We start from the raw sequence: 22956 nt of genomic DNA on the forward strand, positions 1-22956 counted from the left end.
TGTTAAAGGGAAGAAAAGAAAAACAGCCATTAACAAAAAGATTTCATTAAAAATCATATTTCTGAAACATATCAATGTTTCTTTAGCAATTATACCTCTCCACAATAAATATATTGTGAGGAATATTTCAGACAACTGTGTCAACAGATTTGTGGTTTCATAACATAAATGATTATCAAATCATATGATATTCTGATAACTTTCCTTATAAGAGTAGAAAATACTGGGCCCCAAGATAGAACAGGAATGACACAATCTACACTGAGCCTCTAAGAATCACACATAGTATTTCAGCCAATCTTCTTAGCAGTGCTCTAGAATGTTACTACCTCATTTTGTAAACAGAAGCATTCGATTCAGGATGCATTCCTAATTGGTCAAGAACTACAGAATGGATTCAAATTCCAGTCAGTCTGACCCAAAACTTTGCTGTCTTCTGGGATCTTATTTCCATAATCACCCCTCCTGCAACCACTTCTTTATAATAATTTATAATGTAACTTATAAATAATAAGCATATTTATCTTCAGGATAGTCTTGCACAGTAGAAAAGGGAAGTAGGCAGTCTACTCAAAATAGAAGTGATAAAGATCAAAATCAACAATGGATATCTGTTTTGTGAGACCAGTATAATGCTGATGAAGCAGCATTAGGGTGACATACCTTACAAACCCAGAGCTGAACAAAGAACAGGCACTTGGGAACAAACCTTTGGTCAGGGCAGAGATTTGACTGCCTGCAGAGGGTTTCAAATGCAGAGAAAATCAAGGATTGGGTCTGGCTACTTGCTAACTATGCAATCTCACATCTGTCTTACCCCTGCTAGGCCCTGATAGGGCCACTGAATAAGAGCATGCTTACAAGTGTAACCAGGGCTGACAATCATTCCCCTCTAGATTTGTCTGCAAATGACAAGTTCCTGAGATAGCCATCCTCAAAACTGGAAGTCTTCTGAGCAAATACCCTGTCAACCACAGCCTTCCCATGGTAGGCATATAACCGAATAACAGCGGTCAAGAACTACTTTCCCCTTTCTTTCTTGTGCGGATATTAAAACAGAAAGGTTGTTTGACAATTTTTATGCCAACCAAAACTCTTGGTTTTCTCACTTAATCCTTCCTGCTACCTATTTTACCACCTACAAATGGGCCTGGGATAAGTCAGAACCACTGGAAAATGATCTCCACAGTGTGCTGGGCAGGAGGAAAGATGGAGGCCCTGCAGACACCAAAGCTCAAGAACATGATGTGCAGACCCAGCACTGGGTTCCTATGGCAGCTGTCCTTAGAGCCTGGGCTGAATTTCCCTGGCCAAGCATCTATAACATGACATTTTATACTTACATTCTCTCTTCGGTTGGGTCCCCATCCATGCCTAAAATGATTCAAGCACAGAACAGAGCATGAAGAGTTTGAGAGAACAAGCCTCAGAGTAGAGCTAGTTTTACTTAACTTAAATAATGAAGAATCAACTACTAACCCATGGTGAAGTGGGAAGCCAGAAAGCCCAGTAGAAATAGAGGGGAAGGAGTGAAGAGAACTCTGGCCACTTGCTATTGTATAATCTGTGAGCCCTGAGCCAGGCAAGCCTTTATTTTTTCTGTGCAGCTGCTGCAGCAAGCAAGGGCATCTATATATGTAAAGGCTTTAGTCAGCAAAGGCTTTAGTCTTTAGTAGCTATTACACTTCAATAAGTAGATGTTTCTCCGAGCTAATGAAAACATTTAAAATACCATTCTTTTCTAATGTTGGAAAATAGTCACCTGAGGACTCGCACCCATCTCTCACACTTAGAAATGCTGCTTCTTTAGGATTTAGCCAGATGAAAGAGTTAGTTAAGACAGATTTGGGGCCACTGTCTGAAAATCATGAGTGCTCAGTCTTCTAATGCTCTCCTTTGAGGGACAAAAAGAAGATGGCTAGGTGGCCATCTCCTATCTGTTAGATGTTCAGGCATCAGCTTATCCTGCTCTTAAGTGTTGTTCATTTTTTTCATTAGAATTTCTATGGATTCATAATGTTTTAAAAACATTGATTTGATGACAGAGTTCATTTGGTTTGGATTCCTGCCTAGCCCGACCCTGACTGAGTTATCTTACAGCCAAACATGGTCACAGAGATGAAATAATCTGCAGGTGGGGCCCGAACCCAGATACATTGATAATTTGGCTGAAGAGATCCTAGGAGACTTGAGAGTAAAGTTAGAGCTAGTAGAGCAGATCTTGGTGTTCTGACAGTAGAACTATGGGGGAAGCACAGTGACCTTGATCTCCCCACTACCTTTACTGAGAAATTAGTGGTAGGTAGAGTGCCTTTGGCTATGGTGGCAGGAAAACACCACCACGCCATGGCAGTCATTCCACAGAAAGTTCTCTCTTCTCAGTGTTGTGCTGCACATGAATGCAGGACCTTCCCCCTGATGTACCTACAGATGTTAGCTCCCATCCTGTAAGTTCCTGGGATTCCTGGTTCCTCAGGCCAACACTGGTGGGTGTTTGGCCATACTCCTCACTGAGGAACATTCTCAAACACAGAGGACAGTTACCTGGGCACAGGAGGTCTGGCCGCTACCGAAGGGCGACTGCTTTCACGCCTTTCTGTGGCTGGTGGTAGAGGAGGCTTTTGGATCTTGGGTAAAATCTCCCCAAGTGGCCTGCAAAGTTGGCAGATGGACAGGATGTAGGAGAAACACAAGTAAACTTTCCAGTAGCGTATCACCCCGTGACCCATATCCTCCCTCCCCTCTATATCCAAGTGCTTACCTTTCCGGGGTGGGGGGCTGCAAGACAAGTGGGACAGATGTGTGAGTGCCTCAGCCCTTCGCAAACACAGACACCACACAAGGTGAAGCCAACATGAAAGCAACAAGGGAAACCACTTACCTTATTAGAAAACGCTGGTTTCATCCCTACAAGTAACAGACAGCAGATGAGCCTGGGGGGTCATAACTTTACCAGCTAGGCAAAAGGCATTCAAATGCAGTTTGATGAACAGGTAATCTGAGCTTCTCAGTCTTTATGCATTGAAGACTCAGAGTTTAGACATGGATGGATGTGCTACATGGAGCACCTTATTTTATAGGCTCAGAGGTATTATGCGACTTGTCCAAGGTCTAAGTGATCTTGGTCTGTTAACCTCCTCATGCCTTGGTTCTAGCAGTTTCACCACATTCCCCAGATGGGGTGTAGGCCAAGCTTGTAGCAAGCACTAAGAATTGTTGGCCTCGGTTCCCTGCATAGAGCAGCTGAAGCTCACCTGGCAGGAAGGGCTCTCTGTCAGCTGGAGCCAGTGACCAGTCCAGGGCAGGCTTGGTGCTCCTGTCTATGGAAGGAGCCGGTACTATAGGGAAAGAATGAAGTCAGTGAAAAGAAAAGAGCAAGGTTTGGGGGAGTATAGCTTTGATGTGCTGGCAGATATAAAGGTATATCCCTGAACTTACATTTTGGAGTTCTATGGTTTTTGTTTCTGCTAGGTTCTCCATGGCTGGACTGGGATGGTGGGGGCTTAGGAAAAAAATATCAAGAAGTATTTCTCAGATAGCAGCAAGTCCTGGACTCTGTCTCCACAAGATCACATCTCTTAACTACCTGCAATCCTTCATGGAGCCTGCTCCTTCCACTCCCTGTTCCATCTCAGCCCCAGTGTTTCCCTCACTCCCCTATTCCTCATTCAGAACAAAATCAAATCTGCTCCCGTGGCAAGGCCCTGCTGGTCTGGCCCAGCTCATCCTGCCACCTGAGACTCTACTCCAAAGCTTGAGTGTATCCTGTGATGCCCGTGCTCCTCATACTGGCCTCTCTGCATGTGTGAGCTCCTCTTCCAAGACTCTTCTCCATGCTGTTCTTGCCATGACTAGCTGTTTCTGTCCAGACCACCCTCATATCCCACTCTTCATCACATTAAAGGATTGATTATCTCCTTAAGTACACATGACTACTCAGATTATTTTTCTGAGCATCTCTTGCCTTTCATGATCATAGTAAAACTTTTTTGAAGCAGAAACCTTGTTTAGTTAAAGCTCTGTTCCCAGCACTATGCACTGGTACACTTCTGGGTACACAGTAGCTGCTCAGTAAGTATCTGTTGGTTGAAAGAGAGAATTCTGCACTCGAATGTGGAGAGAAAGGCCCGCCTGGAGATTGCAAAAGCAAGCAGCTTTTATTGGTTGTATTATTTGAGGCATTGGCCAGCAGGTGGTGCAAGTCTTTCTATAGGCAAGATGAGGCCTGGTACCCAGATGATCCCAGGAGTGCCCTGACTCTCAGCTAGCTCTCTTATTTCTGTGTTCTGCATTTTATATTGCCTTCAGTAAAAAACAGAAATGGATAATTATGACAGGAGTAAAAATGACTATTTTCCCCACAAACCTTGCAACTACATTTCCCACCCTACACACACTATCTTTTCTTGCTTGTTAGAACTATATTTCTAGTCATTTCTCTCTGACAGAGGAAGTGATTGAATTGGGCACAGAGCAGCAGAAGAGAAAGGGGGAACCTACCACATGATTCCTGGCAGCGGGTGGGGGCGGCTTGGTGTCAAAGCTTCTTTGCGGGGGTGCTGGTGGTTGCTGTGTGCCTGTCCCAGAGTGGGGACGGTCTGTGGAAATACCAGGTCATGCACATGAAAGGAGAAAAGCTTTATCCAGCTCTGTCATCAAGAAGCTCCCCCCCTGACACCCCAGCCCAGTTGCTGATTTGTGCCCTTGGGCCTTGATGTTCAGTTACATCTTAGTTTACCCAAAACAAAGCCCATCCCTGGTTTCTTTACATCTGTTTGTTTACAACTTGGTTTTACCCCAAAACAGAGATTGTCTTATATGTAAACATGGGCTGGACAGGTTCAGCATAGCCTGAGGTATCTGCCCTTATTCTGCTCTTAATCTCCCTCCTGAGGAGTGGGTGGTCTCTGTACTCAATAAAAACAGTTCTGCCAGGCAGCTTGCTCTCCATATGAGGTAGAAGATTGCCAGACTACACGTTCCATCCTCAGCCTGGTCTGGATTATTTCGATTCAGACTCATTCACCTGGGGTTGGAGATACAGCGCATGGGGTGATCTTACAGCTTGGCACCTATCCAACTTTGTTCTTCGAATACTCTGCCATTTTGGAACAATGCTCCCATCACCTCTCCAGAATGGGGATTTGGCAAACTTTTTTTTTCCTTCATAAGAATGGGGAACATGTCTCTTTCTAATCAGCTGAGCCAATAAATAGCAGGTAGTGAGTGTTTTCAGAGTTGTAGATAGGATATCAGAAGGATTGTGCCATGGGTAGGGTGTTGCCTTGCACATGGCCAACCTAGGTTTGCTCCCTGGCATTCCATATTGTCTTCCAAGCCTGCCAGGTGTGACCCCTGAACACAGAGCCAGGAATAAGCCTAAGCACTGCAGGTTATGGTCCTCAAATAAAAACAAAACAGTTATGTAGAATTAAACCATAAGTTCCTTGCATGTGCAGGTACAAGTACATTTATGCACATATATACATATGTGTTCATACACAGACAGACATACCTGGATGCCTGGGCATGATTTTGTCTACTATTGTGGCTCATGATGCTCCTGATCTGAGCCCCTCAGAGCTTCTTCCCATTTATGTCTCTTCCTTTTGCTTTCCCCTTAATGAGAGGAGGTGGTCAGTAGCCTCTCTGACTATACCACAGACTCAAGGCTGGTATATGCCCTTGTCTTGAGCAGAAACTCTCCCTCCGTGGATATAACTGTATTCCTAGACAATGTCTTGCCTCCTTTTTGAGTCAGGCCAGGCAGAAGAGTGGGAAGAGTTTCCTTTCATTCTGTGCCCCCATGTTCCCTTGCTACACTGCAGTTCCTGCCCCCAGAGAATGTGAGCTTGTCCACAGGTGGTCCAGGACTAGTCTCAGCTATTGGAACCTCTGTGGCCTTCTCTCTTCTCCTTGGTTTCTTAGGGTCTTAGGGCCTTTATAGCCATCACTACCACTACTCTACCAGAGCATGCTACCCATGCCAATATCACTCACCAGTCTTCTAAGGTTCAGTTACAATAAATCTTAGGGAAATGACCAGACCCTGCCTCCATCTCCCTAGTCATATCTTGCTTGAATTCAATTCATTGTGATTCATTTATTTGATCTTGTCTCACCCATACTTCAGATTTTCTTATGGAGAACACTGTCTTGCTCACTGTGTATCTTCATACTTGCCACATGCCAGGTGCCAACCACTGGATATCTCTCTGCCTTAGCCTGTCTCCATGTGTGACAGAAGTTTCCTTGAGTGCCTACCTAGCTTCTAGCAGAGTCACTGCTGCCTATAGTCTGGAGTTCTGACACTGTGGGTCACCTCCCAAGTTAAACATCATCCCAAGTGAGGATCTGGGAAGTGGGCACTATTGGCTCCTGCTCTCCGGGCACCAGCCCCATGCATGGCACTCTTACCTATGTACATGGAGTCAGATAAGGGCTTGGGAGGCAGTATGGAGTTCTGCATTGCCTCCTCATCATTGGAGGGCGGTGGCTCGTAGTCGGCATCTTCTTCTACTGGCACTGCCTCTTCCTCATTTGGGGACTCATAGTCACCATCATCCTCCCCATCCTGGTCTTCATTGGGACTTTCATAGTCATCTTCCTGCCAGTACAGATTCAGGGAGATGCAGTGAGGAGAGGCTCTGCCAGGCCTCATGGTGATGCCTACTGATGTCTCACAGCATGGACCTGTGACTCTGAAGACACAGGCCCAACTATGCATTAACATGGGCTCCCAGGGCTATCTGCACAAAAGCTTGGGAGAAAAAAACAGCTGGAAGCAAGAGTGCCTGGAATACTTGTTAACTTTCCGCTCTGTTTTCTGGGTCTATGACCCAAACACTCCTCCCTGGACCTTGGCCTGTGGAGACCAAAGAGCTAAGGCTGTTCCCAAGCAGACCAGCAATCCCTGCTGAGGTTGGCCAGGTTGTACTCTACCATCTGCTGAGAGCAAACAGTGCAAAGAGCCCCTCAGTATCACCATAGTAGCCCTGAGTTCCAAGCTGCTCCCTTGGGAAGACTTTCTCTCTAAAGAAGTGATTGCTATACTGTATGCTGCTCTGTGGAATAGCCCAGGGAGGTGACCCCTGGGAGGAGGGTCTCGTATCTGTCAAGTACTGGCTATGTGGGAAGGAATCATGGTAAGTGACATCTAGGCCTTGAGGTGCTGCAATCCAGGGTTCCAGACAGCTCTGTTAGCAATTTATGGACATGAACTTCTTCAGTTGAAACTCCTGTGGGATTTAGACTTGTTTTCAGTTTGTTTTAATATGAGGAAACAAGATAGGAGTGGAGTATCTCCCTGAATTCCCAAAATGTTTTCACCCTGTTGTTTTAATTTATGCATAGGGTATGAAGTCCCTGATGATTAGAATGTGGAAACTTTTCCGAGTGCCTCTGTAGCCCCTGCCCACTGTCCTTTAGAATAAAGGACACCTCTCTTCCCTTCTTTGGACCTCCTACTGATCCAGTGGTCCTCAGACTTTTTCAATGGGGCCACAAACCATTGGTGGGCCGGACTATAGTAAAAACAAAAACTATAAACCAGTTCCTTGTCATACTGCATATATCTTATTTGAAAGTGAAGAAACAAAACAGGAATAAATACAATATGTGGCCCATGAGTCGTAGTTTGAGGATCACTGCATTCCACCTGACTTCCCAGAGCACCCTTGCCCTAGAGTGTTAGGGGGGAGTTACATAGCAGAAAACTCTAGACTTTAGGAGGTCAAAGAATCCAAGAGAAGGTACAGCTAGTAAGCTAAAGGGCTCTTAAGACATATTGTTGTAATTTATGCCACCCAGAGAATGCCCTGGGGGCAGGAACCCTGTAGACAGTTTCCTATCTGTCACCCTTCCCAGGAGGAAGACAACCTTCAGAGATTATACCTGAAATCTCCTCGTTCCTCACATTCCCTTATGAGATTGTAAATCCTCTTTGGTTTAGTTAGATTGATTTAGAACCCTTCTTTCTATGAATGATTATTTGCTAAACAATAAATAGTCAATGAAGAGGACAGTCTGGGCTCTCTGTCCTAGAGGCAGTCAGCCCCCTGATCTCTATGCTTTCTCTTGTTTTCTTTATTTTATTAATATCGTTATTTAAACACCTTGATTACAAATATGATTGTAGTTGGGTTTCAGTCATGTAAAGAACACTCCCCTTCACCAGTGCAACATTTACATCATGAATGTCCCAAATCTCCCTCCTCCCCTGCCTTGTTTCCTTAATCCTCATAGTGAGTCCACTTCAGGCCTGTTCACTAGGAGCTGGACTCCAATACTAGAGCCTTTCTTAAAGGTTGACTTCCCTCTTTATGTCTGGACATTATTTCTTCATTGACCTAGCATTCAATGCTTTTGTTTCCAGCTGAGTTCTGCTACAAGTTTACATTAGTCAACCTGTCAAGGTTCACTGGATTGATTCTCTATACCCTTCTGCCACCTATCGGGCTGTGTCAGGCTTGAGACAGAACCCTGAGTTTCCTGGTTCCCTGTAAGGGAAATGATTGTGTACAGAGAGGATTCCCGCTCAGAAGGACTGTAAGAAGCCATGGAAAAAGGCAGCTTCTCTTGCAAAAATCTAAGCATTCTCGGGCTCTGGACTTTTCCTATTGTGGAAATTAATTTGCCCCAGTTGTTGTTACTTGCTCACATAGTAAGCACAGCCTTGGTGACCAGTCATGTCATTCTGTTAGCAGAAACACTAGAGGACAAGGGGGCCCAAACACCTTCTTTCTGCTACTCCTGCGTAGCTGATGGACCTCCTCAAAGAGACCACTGGGCTGGGAGCCAGGGTCTGGGCACCCTCTTTACACTATCTATAAAACTCCATATGGGCCTCAGTTTCTGTGCTCAGCTGTTTCAACTGCAGTCTGCACAGAAGAGTTCACTCACCATCTGGACAGAGTTGCTTAGCCTGCCCTCACTCCAAGGTCTAAGCTGCCTTGGACTATGTGTGCACCTCTCCAGGCATGGTCAGAGCTCACCCAATTAGCTAGTATCAGATATCATCCATGAGCTCTTTTTACCTATAATCCTATAATAAAAGTCATTAATAAGCCAGACATAGAAACTTGTAGGTACAACAGTTGGAACTGTTATCAGGAAAATTAGATAAATCTTATTGAATCCTAAACTTTTAGACTGTGGTTGCCAGTTGAACACAGAAAGTGGGGCTTTGAATAATGGGGCCTCCGTACTTTACAGCTACTTTATGTATCCAGTGTAGAGCATGGGATGTGAGGGGCCTGCTTCGGGGCAGCAATAAGCTGTAAGTCTGTGGGCTAGCTCTGCACTGTCTTGGTTAGAAAGAAGGTCTGTAGGCAAAAGTCCCCGTGTATCTGTTTAGACATGTTTGCTCTACCCCTGCTGCCTAGGAAGAAAGAGGGTGCCTGTAACTAATCCTCTGACCTGGGGTGGGGAGGTGACCTGGCTATGGGCCCTTTCTGCCAGTGGCTCACCCTTTTGTCAGAGGCTTTCTGGACCCCTCTGTGCATCTGAGGGTAAGCCTCCCCATACTCTGAACCCCTCCAGACAACTTAGGGACAGTCCACCCCATATTCTGGGAGACACCATATAGATGGAAGACAGACTCCTCCATGCACCTGGGAGACAGCTCACCCTAATCTCTGGATCCCCCCATAACATCTAGGATCCACCTCATATTTGGACCCTTCTATATATCTGGGAAATGGCACATCTGATACTCTAGAACCTCCATTTAGCTTAGAGACAGCCCACACTGAACTCTGTACTCCATATATATATATATATCTGGGAAACAACCTCTCCCTATACTCTGGACTCGGGACAGACCACCCTATATTCTGGAGCCTGCCATTATAGCTGGGAAACAGCCCATCTCATAATCTGACCTTGCCATACATCTGAGAGACAGCTCACCCTATACTTCAGACACCTCTATACAGCTGAGAGACAACCCATGCCATACTCTGGACCTTCCATACTACTGAGAGACAGCTAGTCCTGTATTCAGGTTGCTTATATATAGCTGGGAGAAGTTCACCATGTACTTCGGACACTCTTTCAAACTGGGGGACAGCCCACACCAAATCCTGGACCCAACATCCATCTGTAGGACAGCCCACCCTATCTTTAGGCCCTCTTTACAGCTGGGGGTCAGCCCACTTCATATTCTGGACCCCCCCATACATCTGGGAACATCCTACCCTACTTTGGATTCCTCCATACATCTGGGAGCCCACCCCATAACCTGGACCCTCCATACAGCTAAAGGACAGCCTACATCATACTCACAAAAGATGACCAGCCCCCATTGTCTTCTTCATGGCTCTCTGTGGAGGAAACAGCACTGTCATGACTGTGGCAATGACACTATAAGGGTCCCCGGAAGGACCCTCCCGTTGTTCCCTCATACTTGCCTCCCCTAGGCCTCTAAACCCACCTTCTTCAAGTTTGGGGCAATTGCTTTTCCTTTAGGACAATGGTTCTCAACCTTCCATATGATGAGAGAACCCGAGTAAGGGCAAGTGTGCCCCTCTGTGGTCTGCTCCTAGGCACAAGGAAGCAGTTGGAAAACCCCTTACAGGCTCCACCCCAGGGCTTAGTTGAGCACAGTCCATTGCAGGCTTCCCTATGCCATACTGAGCTTCCTCACTGTCTCTGTAGATGGCACCTCTGCATCGCTCCCAGTAATAGCCTTTCCCCCCACCCCCACCCCCGCAAGATGGTGAGCAAGGTCTGCTGCCTGCTGCTTTGAGGTCCTAGGGACCACAGACAGTGGAGCAAATAAAGTCCCAGTTACCGCCAAAATTGTTTATCTCAAACCCAAGTCTTTTTACCTGTATCTTCCTGAAACCGCTGAACTGGAGGTCTACAAAACAAATAAAATCGCATTCATGGCCCTGTTGATTTCAGTGCAGGCCTGTGAGGGAACCCTACCCCCACTGCGGCCAGCATGTTTTACCAGCCAACACTGGTGTCTTTGTTGCTAAGCAATATGCACCAGGCTGCCCGAAAATTCTGGAAACCACCCAAGCCACATTGGTAGCACAATTGGGACCTTGTGACTGCCTGACTCTGCATGGGGATTTCCTCTCCTTCCTAGACCCAGAGCAGGGTTCCAGGCAGGGGGAGGAAGGCCCCGCCCTAGTCAGGTCGATAATGTCAAGACCCTTTTACTGAAAAGTGGGACCAAGCCAGTTCAGTTTGGCTTGGCGTTTCTATTCATTTTCCCCCACAGAGTCAGGGCCAAAGCTGCACTCACTTGCGAGTGAAAATGCTCTTTCTCTCCTCATTCTTGTTGATTTCTTGACTTAATTTGCTGAGAATCCTATAGGATTAAGACAGATAGATGAGCCGATAATTCCGTTCACCCCCCAGAACCCCCTGCTCCCCCACTCTGACCACCTCAAGTGTCTCTCAGGGGCCCTTTTGTTCATGACTTCCTCCTGGAACTTGTCCCTCCATCTCCACTGATCTGTTCTGCCCTGGACTCAACTACTGCATAAACACGAGTCACACAGCCCAACTGCCCTGCTAGTACAGCAATGTCTCCAGAGTACCTACCAGGAGCTCTCGACCTTTTAGGCCTGGAACTCCCCTGTCCTGCTGTGGGAAAGGGGTCCAGGCAGCTTTGGGTGGGCTCCCTTGCCTAGGATTTGGGGAAACTGACAGTAGAGGAACTTGGCCACTGTCCTCTGGTAAAAGAGCAGGCTGGCCTCAGAGTGGGCCAATGAGGACGACCTCCCTCTTGACCACACACACAAACCCCAGGAGCTAGACTCCAGGCTAGCTTTGGATGCTTTGCAAGCCTGTGTTACTTCCTCTGTGCCCAGGTGCCCCAGAACAAGACAAAGCTGCACCCAGGTCATCTGAGGCTGGTATTTCAATGAAAAAAGTATCACAATTATTCATCTGTCAGTGCCAAGGGTTAAACAGTATTCACTACTTTTATTCATAGTACTCCCCGACTCACAGATTATTTTAAATCTCTCCTTCCACAATCTAATTTTCCTATTTCTTGAGCTCAGTAAATGGAGATTTAATTCCACTCGTTATTTGAGTAGAATTCATTTCTAGCCATTGATTTCTCGTTGTCTTTTCCCACATTGACTCAGCTGTCCATTTCTTTCGACATGTTCTTCAAAGTATACGCAGATGCAAAGTATATGCAGATGGCCCTGTGGGTAATTCAGATACCATCCCACTTGAAGCCTGCTTTAACATTTTCCCAGTGTCAACCTGGAAAGCTCATGCTCAAGGATGAAATCACCCTGCTGAGTTCTTTGTTCCTCTGCCCATGTGAAAGAAACCCACATGCTAAACATAATCCCTCATGTTTCTTCAGTGTTTTGTCCGATCTGATTGATCTCCTGTTTAGAAACCTGCCCCATTTCACCCAACAGTCTGTGTGCAGGCCTGGGAATGCCAGCTGCTCTGCTGAGTGAATACAGCAGAAAAAGAAATCTGCTCTCGAGGAGCAGACATGCAGGTGGAAAGCAGACCACAGACAAGGCACATTTTAGGAAGTGAAATTCTAGGTAGGAGTCATGCACATGCTTATAGCCACTGACCAGGGTTGAGGATGCTGGTGGGGGCGTCTGTGTGGGGTTTGGGGGTGTTGTAGATGAAAATGAGCTGATCTCAGGCAGAGAAGCCATCTTAGAAGGTGGCTGAGCTGTCCCCCTGAGCGTGTCATGGCTCACTGCTTGAATCCCAAAAAGACCTTCCCGCCCCATGCCGTGTCTCCTCTTATCGAATCTGCAGCAGCCAGGCTGGAGGCTGCTGCTGCTCTGGCTGGCTGAGGAAGGAAATGCCAAACCACAAACCCGACAAGGGAGTAGCAGAGAGCTGAGAGAGCAGAGTACGCCTGGCCGTTGGTGTGCAATACAACTTGGGCTCCCAGGCTTCTCTGCTTTTGTGGGCCCCAGGCAACACCTTTACAGGGGCAGTGCAGGTGGATAGGGCTGGGAGGTGACTGCTACCTTGGTGTGCAGGCCTTAAAAGGTCTGTTTTAGACCTGTAAACCCAAACACCCAACCCTGCAAGACCAAGTGACAGTGAATGGCCGGAAGTGACTCATTCCTTCTCCTCCCCACAAACTCCAGCTTCAGCACCAGGGAGACAGGTGGTAGAGGCAGGGCAGCTGGTCCTCAGAGTTTTCTGCTGTGCCCTGGGAGGAGAGCTAGTTGCTGACAGGAAGTCGACATTGCAGCAGGGCCAGCGCTGGCTTGCCCTGGGTGGCAGCCAGTTGGGTGCTGGGCATCAATGGTTATGTGAAGGACACATGAGTAAATCCAGCCAAGGGCTCTGCCCGCTGATGATTTCAGGGCCTCCTGGATCCCTTCCTCCTTATCAATAAAAAAGGGTGTTGGATATGGTTAAGGGGTCCCTGCTGACCTGACCATCAGAATTGTCCAGGTGCACCTGATCAGGCCACCATCCACCCAACCCACTGGCCACTAAGAGGGGCCTGGAGAAAGTGTGTAAAACCAGTCTTGGTGGTCCTGTTATCTTTGAAATCACTTTTGAAAGGAAATGTAGGAGGAGAAGGAGGAAGAGAAGAAAGGGGCAGAAGAGGCAAGGGAGAAGAGGAGAGATAGAGGGGGCCACTAAGGCATAAGATGAATGTCTAAGACCCTTCTCTAGTCCCAGACCCTATATCCTATCCTTTCCATCATAGAACAAATATTACCAGGGCTAGTTCTTGGGCCTGGAGGCAGATGAGAAGTAGAAGGAGGATGTATAGGCCTGGGAAGGATGTCAGAGGGCACTGAGGTGGGGAGGCAAGCAGAGAGCTCAGAGAGGGGACACTCAGGAGAGAATATGAGGAGATACTAAGGGAGGAGGTGAGGGGGTTTCTGAGCAGAGCAGAAGACACTGTGACTCTGGATGGAGTGCTGTGCCTCCTAGTTCAGTTTGTTATGAATCAAGAACTCTCTGAATATCTAGGACTCTTGGTAAGGGCCCCGATGTTTCACCAGCCAGGTTATGGTGACATGTCAAACTGGAATGGCTGGTGGGGGGAGGGGCCGAAAGCACTGCACCCCAGTCATACAGGTATGTGGGGGTTGGGGGTAGCATGGTTTCTACTGTGGCCTGTTGCCTGAGGCTTCCACTATAAGCACAACAGAAGGATGCCTCCATAAACTGCCCCCTTATTAGGCACTCCTGGGTTCTTGTCCCACATGAGGGCTCTTGGTAACAGGCTTATATGACCCCAAGCTCTTGAGGCCTAGCTGCCACCTCACTATTTTGCCACAACACCTCTCCCTGCTCTCTGCTTGCCTCTCCACCTCAGTGCCCTCTGACATCCTTCCCAGGCCTACACATCCTCCTTCTACTTCTCATCTGTCTCCAGGCCCAAGAACTAGCCCTGGTAATATTTGTTCTATGATGGGAAGGATAGGATATAGGGTCTGGGACTTGGGAAGGGTCTTAGACATTCATCTTATGCCTTAGTAGAGTATATCACAGAGTGGTATACAAGCTGGAAGGCTCCATATGTTCCCTCTGTCATGCAGTAATGTCTTCATGTAATAATATTTTCTTTACAATATCCAATCTAGTTAATTCAGAGCAATATACTTGTCTTGGGTATTTTCCATCGTTAGAAGCCACAGTTGGGCTCTTTATAGTCCCTGTGCCTCAATTTAACTTTTTGAATGTACAGGTTGTTATTAAATATCCCAATCTATTAATCTAATGTGTATGCCACTTATACTCAAGTCTGGGTGCATTCATTAGTTTTTCCCTATTGCTCTAATATTTGTTGATCTCATAATCCCTGATTAGATGCTTGATTTTGCAAAGTTTTCTTTGTTGGGCGGTGGACTTTTTTTTTTTTTTTTTGGTTTTTGGGTCACACCCAGCGGTGCTCAGGGGTTACTCCTGGCTGTCTGCTCAGAAACAGCTCCTGGCAGGCACGGGGGACCATATGGGACACCGGGATTCGAACCAACCACCTTTGGTCCTGGATCGGCTGCTTGCAAGGCAAACGCCACTGTGCTATCTCTCCGGGCCCCGGACTTTTTTTTTTTTGTATTCCTCAGAGAGTAGGGGTCCGAGGAAGGCCCCATGTGATCCCCTCAACCCTATTATTGCACTAAAGTAGGAATTTCCTGTGCTCCTATTTCACCATATTTGGTAGACTTCTCAATTTGCCAGCAAAGTACACTAGGGCGATCCTTATCAATGTTACATGCCATTGTAATGAGAGCTGCGACTGAAGTCCAGGCTTCTGGTCAGAGGTGGTGCTTATAGGCCCACACTCCCTGGGACTGGGTGAGGGAGCTTGTGTGCACAGATCCCTGAAGCTTTGTATTCCTATAAAAAAAAAATCTTTGAAGGTTTTGGGGGATGCAGTTAAGTTACATAAAAACAGGTATTTTTTAAAGTCTTGTTCTTGGCATTAGCTAGGTAAAATGTGAGGAAATAACTTAGTGGTCCAAAAGTACAATGTCAGTTTGCATCACCATCTAGCACCCAGTCCTTCAGCCTGAGCAGCAGAACTGTTTGCCTGAGTGGCATCACTAGAAATGACACACTTGCCCTAAGCACTGCTTGAGAGACCCAACAGAAATAATTGAAAGGGGGCCAGAGTGGTGGCACAGACCATAAGGCGTCTGTCTTGTGCACACACTAGCCTAGGACAAACTGCGGTTCCAATCCCCAGCGTCCCATATGGTTCCCCAAGCCAGGAGCGATTTTTTGAGCACATAGCCAAGAGTAACCCCTGAGCATCACCGGGTGTGGCTGAAAAACCAAAACAAAACAAACAAACAAAAAAAGAAATAATTGAAAGACTCATTGGAAGGTTTGGATAGCCTGAAGCTGATGGTCCCACTACTGAGACAAGGCCATCCTGTGAGTTCTGCAGTGCCAAATCTGGAGTCTTTCTCATCTTCTCTGTGCATGTCGCACTGTTGCCAGCTCCATGGGTGATTGCATGCACACCCTGATCTGCACTGCTAAAGAGGGCTCCTCTGCCATTTTTCTGTGTGGTCCTCTCTTCTCTGGGACCCAGAGTGGATATCTTTACAAACCATTGAGCCTCACAGTACATTTGCTTTGGCTGTCACAATAACTTGATCCAACATTTAAAAATTGGGACCTACCATATCTTGAACTACTTTTGATAATTAAAAACTGACTATCCTGCTTCATATCAGTGGAGCTGAGTAGCAACTTCTGTATAAATGGACTCTGCAATTTTGTGCCCATGGCCGCCTCCACCTTCTATGATCTATGCTCGGAGATTCTGTGCTGGTCATCATTTATCATCATAGCTGTGCTATGATTTTTCTTATAATGAAGAAATGTTTCTCTACTGTTAGTTTTATTGTGAAGATATATTCCACAGAACTGAGTTGTCATTTTCACCCTGACCCATCTTTCGTATTGTTCTCACTCATATCCTGGCTTTGGAAGCATTCGAGATGTGTGTGTAGTATGACCTGTACTTGAGGGGGAACATCTCAGACATATGTGCTTCCTCTGCCCCTTTCAATACCTTGTGTCATCCCAGGCCCATATATGACAGCTGTAGCAGTTTATGCCCATATTCCCTGGATTTTTCTCAATCTTCCCACTCAGGTAGTCTTCTCCAGTAGCTAGTATTGAGATGCACAGTACTTCTCATTGCTAGCCTTCAAACTCCTGCTCTCTCATGTGACTGAGCTGGAAACTGAGGGCAGAAAACTTAGCGATGGCCGAATTGAGGGTGATCCTGGACAGAACCTCTGCCCTTTGATCCCAGAGCCAAACCATCACATCTGGCAGGGAGGAAACACAAGTGGGTCCAGAATTATCTTCACTTTGGCAAGAGCTGCCAGCTGCTAGCAGGGCCACAATTAGTTCCTTCTCCCAATACATTGGGTTGTTATCCTGCCCCCTCCCCTCTTACGTTTGTTTTTTTTTTCCTTTCTGCTTTCATGTTTCAAACTCAGAGAGCATGCGTATGGACTCAGCTCCCCTAGACCATTGCTAGTTCTGGCCTCTGTTCCCTAAGCCATCCCAGGATTCAGGGAAAATACTCACGGCACCCGGAGCTTAGGGAACTTCTGGATATCATTTTCTGTCAGGTTCTGAAATAAAAACACTGTAGGTCACAACCCAGATGAGTAGGGAAATGTATGATACCACAAGGACTGTGATAAACAGTAGTATGGCACACATTCAGAAGTGGATAGCATAAGAGCATGTTACATAAAAGTATGAGGAGCTGGAATTGTAAGACATACTTTGTCAAAGGGACTTCCTAGAGCTGGATTTTATGAACAGGAACTGAGAAGAAGATAAGAATTCAGTAAATCAGTAAGATTTTGGAAGAGTTTTTCTGTGTAAGAAAGCTCCTCCACCTGTTTCTGAACCTTCCACCTGGTACCTGAGAAACTCTTGACAGAAGTAGTACCTGAGCCCTTGACTGGTCTCAAAACAAACAAATAAAAAACTTACATATGCCCTCAGAATCCTTTACAGATGGATGAGCCAAACCATGGGCATAACTTGTGATAGATGAGATGTGACCATAGCTCCTGGAAAAGTGACTGAGAGGTGGTGGTAGTGGTGGTGGGATGACCCCATGCACCTTTGTTGCTTTTCATCTTGACTCACTCAGTGGTTCCTCTTGCTTGCAGAGCAGATGTTATATCTCAAGATGGAACAGCCTGAGGCCACAGGCCAAACAGTCTCTGGGCCCCTAAGTAACCCCTGAGTGGCTGCCCACCTCAAGATGTTTTTCATCTTGAGAAGGAAAATATTCTGTCCAACTCAGCCACTTTGGGCAAAGTTTTCTATGTCTTTGTGATGGACACAGGCCCCACATCTCCTGCCTTCATCCACCTCTAGCCAGGGCTTTGCTTTTCTCATCAGATAAACTAAACCAGCAGTAAAACAGACCCAAGGGTCTTCTCTGTGTTGAACTCAGAAGGATGGCATGAGGGAGGGAAGAGACTCAGGCTTCCACTTCTATCCTCACAGTGCTCTTAGATTTAAAGGAGCAATTATAGAGAAACTGGATACCCATAAGAGCACAAGCTATACTCAAAGCACCAGAGAGGGATGGATTTTGCTCGAGAATATTCTTCAGTACCCCTGTGGCTAGGCAGGCACCTCCTCTCTCTCCTCCCCTAGCACCATTTTCCATTTGATGAGCAAAATAGCAGCAGTGTCTGAGAGACTGGCAGCCAGGACAAAGCATAGAGCGGGATTCTGCCAAGAAAACACCTTGTCTTCACTGACCTAGAATTTCCAGGGAAGTGAGAAGCCTCAGCTGGAAGGGACAATCACTCTTTCTGACCCAAGGAGCAGGGCAGATACAGGGGATGGAGATAGAGGCATGCTTGACCATAGTGACCTAAGCCCTTCTAAGATGTCCCTAATTGGCCAGACCAAGTTTCTAAAAGACAGATTTGGGTGCAATGGAATTTGCAAGGACAGCAACAGGACTCTAGGAGTTCTCCTACTCAAAGCTTATTATGAGGGAATAATGTGGAAATAATCACTTGAGCCATAATAGACAAAATGCAGTGGGATGCTTCTAGCCAATTACTAGGAGTATAACTTAGAAATAAGCACATCTTGCCTCTACACTCATCTTGTCTGCAAATGAGTTGGCTGGAGGCTTCCTAAAAATAGATTTTCTGTTATCAAAACAGGCATTTGCAAGGCAAGAATGCATTGTCCTCTGTGTGTGAAAGGAGTTTGACTAAGTGCTTCTCAAGTAAGTGAATAGATGATAGGTGAATGCTTTCAGTGGGACAGTGGAAGATAATCATGGGCCAACAGGAGGGTAGGTTGGGACTTACTTAGCCTGAGACTGAAGAACATATCAGAGAGGATCAGATGGCTGGAGGGGGGTGGGTATTTAGTTTCCCATCTCAAGATGCATCAGGCAGCCAGTAGTATCAGGGATGGGTGCACCGGTAGCTGCTGAACTCCCATGCCCCTTCCAGACCTGAAGTGTCCTGACCCACTTTCCTCAGTGGGCCTCACTAGAAACCTGGTTTACCTGTTCAGCTACATTTGAGTGTTCACTTCCCCAGACCTTTAAAGTTTTTCTTAAAAAAAAAGATGAGATATGTGATTGGAAAGTGGAGGTTAGGTTAGTCAGAGGTATCATTAGAGGGACAGAGCCCTGACCACCTTCCTGATGCCACATCAGCCTGTCTCCAACATTGATACCATCCATTGATTAGCCCAGTTCTCTGTAGTCTCTGTAGCTTCTTCAGAGACTTAAACTTATATCTGTTTGAATATATCTGTTTGCAGAGAAAGTGACCTCAAATGTGTGTGTGTGTGTGTGTGTGTGTGTGTGATCATTGTTGGCACAAAGCCAATGTGTGGATTTGGTAGAGACAAGAGGGACATTGTTGAAATAATAGAAGGCTCCACCCTTTTCCCCACCCTATGGATATGTTCCACAGAATTAGAAATAAAAGAGGCTCTTCTCCTGCCTTATATCATCTTTCCCTCTTTTGGGCTTCTCAGAAATGGATACAAATAGATTTTCAACAGTGTATATGTACAGACATGCACTTTACTATTCTGGATTCTGCTAACACTTGGACTTGGTACTGGTGAATTATCTGGGAGGATGCTGAGACAGATGAGAGTGATGATGATGGTGAGAACTTCCCAAAACTCTGAGCAGGCCTGCAGTCATGTGCAGATCCTAAAGACAAGCAGTGATAGCCCAACTACAACTATGGCAAACCAACTGGCTCTGCTGCCATTGGGAGAAGTGCACAGACACTTTTTCCTCTGTGTGTTTGACTAGCCAGCACTTACCAAAAACCGTGGCCCATCGATGTGGAACTTCCTCACTGCCTTTTCACAGTCCCTGTAGTTCAGCTGCAAAAGGAAAGGAAGATGCGTTCAGTGGGCACTGGCTTAGATCATTGGTTCCCCTCCCTTGCCTGCCCCAGAAGCTTAGCGATTTGTGGTACTTGTGGCTAGCCTGTCATCCCCTCACCTCTTTCTGACAAAGAGGCCCCATGCTTGCCTCAGCCCTGCTTTCACTGGTCCCTTGGGATGCTCTGAAAGGAAGATCTTCCTCGATCTAAGGGATTGGTGTTGATCAAACAGTACTTTCATGGCTCCAGAGTTGAATAGCACTCTATAGGGAAGTTAAGGGACCACCTCTGTTGGGCATCGTCCAAAGAGAACAGAGTCACCAGGCTGAACATTGTCAGGTGCCTCCTTCTAAGCTTATTCAGAAGGTAACTGAGATGACACTTTTTATTTAATCTTGTCTTTTCTTTTTACATGACCTTCAAATGATAACAGGACACTTAAATCATTGCACTTTTATTTTATACATTATTTTCACTAAATTATTCCTTTACTGAGAATTCCATTTGCTTTTCAGACTACTGTTTTAGTAACCATAGTAGAAATTGCTACTGATGATTGATCACTTCCTGTCTGACGGCACTGTTTTGAATGTTGAATAAACCCTCACATATTACATGGAGAGGCAGAGGTGATGTTTCCTAAGTAGTGTCAGAGGTCACGAGTAGTCTTGGAACATTCCATTCAGTACCTCTGCCAGGATGGGCTCCTCTCTAATGACAATGTGACTTAACAGTAAAAAGCGGGGAGGCAAATTCAACTGAAATTTTAATAAATGCACCTTTCATGTTGATCATGGATATTTTTTCATGCATTCCATACCCCACTTTATTTACAATAAAAAGCAAACACCATTGTTGAACCCTCTTGACTGGATAAAATAAAATGAATGTAGAAAGCTTGGAAAATACCAATTTACCAATTTAGGGCTAATGATAGAAAACATGTTATATTTAACATTCTATGGAGCCCAAGCTTTCCTGGACTTTCCCTGTGATGAGTAAGTCTGAGGAGGCCATGAAATTCTCCCGTGCCTTCCATCTTTCCATTAATCATACTCATCGTTATTATTTGCTTCTTTACCTCTGATTTTTTGTGACTGCAGGCCCTGAAGTCTGAGCCTACCTAGAAGTTTTGGTTCTGACCTAGTATTATTTGTGTTTAATGACTAAATATCTGAAACTTCTGGTGCTGGTAGAATTAAACCCAGGATCTCACATTTGACAAATGTTTACTGATGACAAATGCTTACTGCTGAGCTCCATCCCCAACTCCTAAAGCGTGATATATATATCACGTGATATATATATATAAAAATATATATATATATTTTTTTGGTTTTTTGGGCCACACCCGGCGGTGCTCAGGAGTTACTCCTGGCTGTCTGCTCAGAAATAGCTCCTGGCAGGCAAGGGAGACCATATGGGACACGGGGATTCGAACCAACCACCTTTGGTCCTAGATCGGCTGCTTGCAAGGCAAACGCCGCTGTGCTATCTCTCCGGGCCCAAGCCTATATTTTTGATGGTGCACATGAGCATCCAGCTTGGGGGATCACTGGTCTAAAGCAGTTACTTGGTGTGTATTGGAACAGGAAGGCAAAAAGCTGAGGTAAAGTCACTGAGAGTTGGGGTCCACTGGGGTTAGACCCCCTGGTTCTGAGCCAGAGCCCTGCTGTGGCAGAGCTGGACATGTTCTATGGCATGAAGAGGGTGACTGGGACAGGAAACCTGACCTCTTTCCTCAAGCTGAACTGACAGGACACAAAGGCTGAGCTGTGGCAGCCTCTGTTCTGGGCACAGGGAGCAGAACAGGATGGCACCTGCTCACTGAAGCCTGCTGGATGCCTCCCCACCATTATTTCCTTTCTCCCACCTCCCCAACCCCTCTTCCTATTAGATCCACTTTACTGGTGAGAAGACTCAGGCTCTAGGAGACTGTCACCCAGTCAGCAGGGGACATTGAAACCCAGATGGGCCTGTCATGGTCACTGCCACTCCTGCCCTTTCACCCTTTCATGGCAGGAAGTTCAGCAGCTAAGGTCTACCCAACAGGGGCTCTGCCCTGTCATAGCTTGCTAGGCTCTTCCTTGGTACCCCTTAGATGCCTTCAGACTCCCTACTCTCGTCCTGTGTCCTGTCTTGTCTCGTGTCCTAGATTTGTTGTGTGTCTGGGCTCTCTGTTTTCCTTTTGGTCTCCCCATTTCATCCCTCAGCTATGTTCCCTGACCCTGTGTTGCATGCGAAGGGGAAGTCATCCAAAGATAAAGTGGCATGTATCTTCCTCCTCCCTCACCCCCACCCCTCGAGACAAGGCTCAAGCTCCATTTCTCCTGCTCCTTCTCAGCTCTTCTCTTCCGACTGAGCCTGCTGCCGCCTCACTGCGTCTTGTCTAGTTTCACTTAAAAACACCTTTGCAGAGGGAGATGTGGGATGCATGCTGGGAACAGGGGTGGAGGGAGGACAACACTGGTGGTGGGAATGCCCCTCATTCATTGTCCTATGTGCCTCAAATATTACTGTGAAAGAATTGTAGTTCATTTCGACCTAGTCACATAGACCATGACTACATGACTGGAGTTGCCTGTCCAGGGGTCCCTAAGAGAAGGGGCAGCAGGGCCTAAAGTGCCACACCCTAGCCCAAGCACACAGTAACCGCACATTTTTTCCAAGGGCTTCCCCCTGAGAGGGGCCCCACATTCTGGGTCCTCAGTGAGCTGCTGGGCTACATGCTCTATTCGCCCACCTTCAACCCCCTCAGGGCTCGACAGTCCTGCCCCCATCAAAGAGCCAGACTCACCTTCTTGAAATAGTCCGCCAGGCTGTCCGGGTCCCAGGTTAGGACCTCTGAGCGGAAAGGCACCCTCTTCAGTGCCATTTTGCCTCGATGGGACTCACCGCACGCTGAGTCTGGGTGCTGTGCCCATGGACAGGGAGGCCACCAGCCAGAACCCGGGGGGCTCTAGGCTCTGTCCACTCCAGGGACCCCCTGGTGTCTTCACTGTGCTCCCCAGATCCCAGAAAGCAGCAGCTTCCTCTGCGAACAAATATGGTCTCTTCTCAGAAAACGACTCAGCGAGTTTCCTTTACCACTTCCTCTGCTGGGCCCTAAATA

At 46.6% G+C, this 22956-nt stretch overlaps 1 protein-coding gene across 1 annotated transcript in view; it reads right to left on the minus strand.

Annotated features, from left to right (window-relative positions):
- Positions 1 to 22719, minus strand: part of LCP2 (lymphocyte cytosolic protein 2) — a 35567-nt gene extending 12848 nt beyond the window's left edge. Inside the window, exons 1-15 of the mRNA XM_049775657.1 lie at positions 22642 to 22719; positions 19780 to 19842; positions 17029 to 17075; positions 11255 to 11320; positions 10830 to 10861; positions 10285 to 10322; positions 8769 to 8771; positions 6418 to 6607; positions 4501 to 4598; positions 3439 to 3502; positions 3255 to 3338; positions 2882 to 2907; positions 2762 to 2778; positions 2545 to 2652; positions 1344 to 1374 (exon numbers count right to left, since the gene is read on the minus strand). Of these exons, the coding sequence (XP_049631614.1) occupies positions 1344 to 1374; positions 2545 to 2652; positions 2762 to 2778; positions 2882 to 2907; positions 3255 to 3338; positions 3439 to 3502; positions 4501 to 4598; positions 6418 to 6607; positions 8769 to 8771; positions 10285 to 10322; positions 10830 to 10861; positions 11255 to 11320; positions 17029 to 17075; positions 19780 to 19842; positions 22642 to 22719 (945 nt within the window). The remainder of the gene's footprint in view (positions 1 to 1343; positions 1375 to 2544; positions 2653 to 2761; positions 2779 to 2881; positions 2908 to 3254; positions 3339 to 3438; positions 3503 to 4500; positions 4599 to 6417; positions 6608 to 8768; positions 8772 to 10284; positions 10323 to 10829; positions 10862 to 11254; positions 11321 to 17028; positions 17076 to 19779; positions 19843 to 22641) is intronic.
- Between the last annotated feature and the right edge of the window lie 237 nt (positions 22720 to 22956).

The sequence above is a fragment of the Suncus etruscus genome, chromosome 6 (assembly GCF_024139225.1).
Source record: "Suncus etruscus isolate mSunEtr1 chromosome 6, mSunEtr1.pri.cur, whole genome shotgun sequence".
Classification (NCBI taxonomy): Eukaryota; Metazoa; Chordata; class Mammalia; order Eulipotyphla; family Soricidae; genus Suncus; species Suncus etruscus.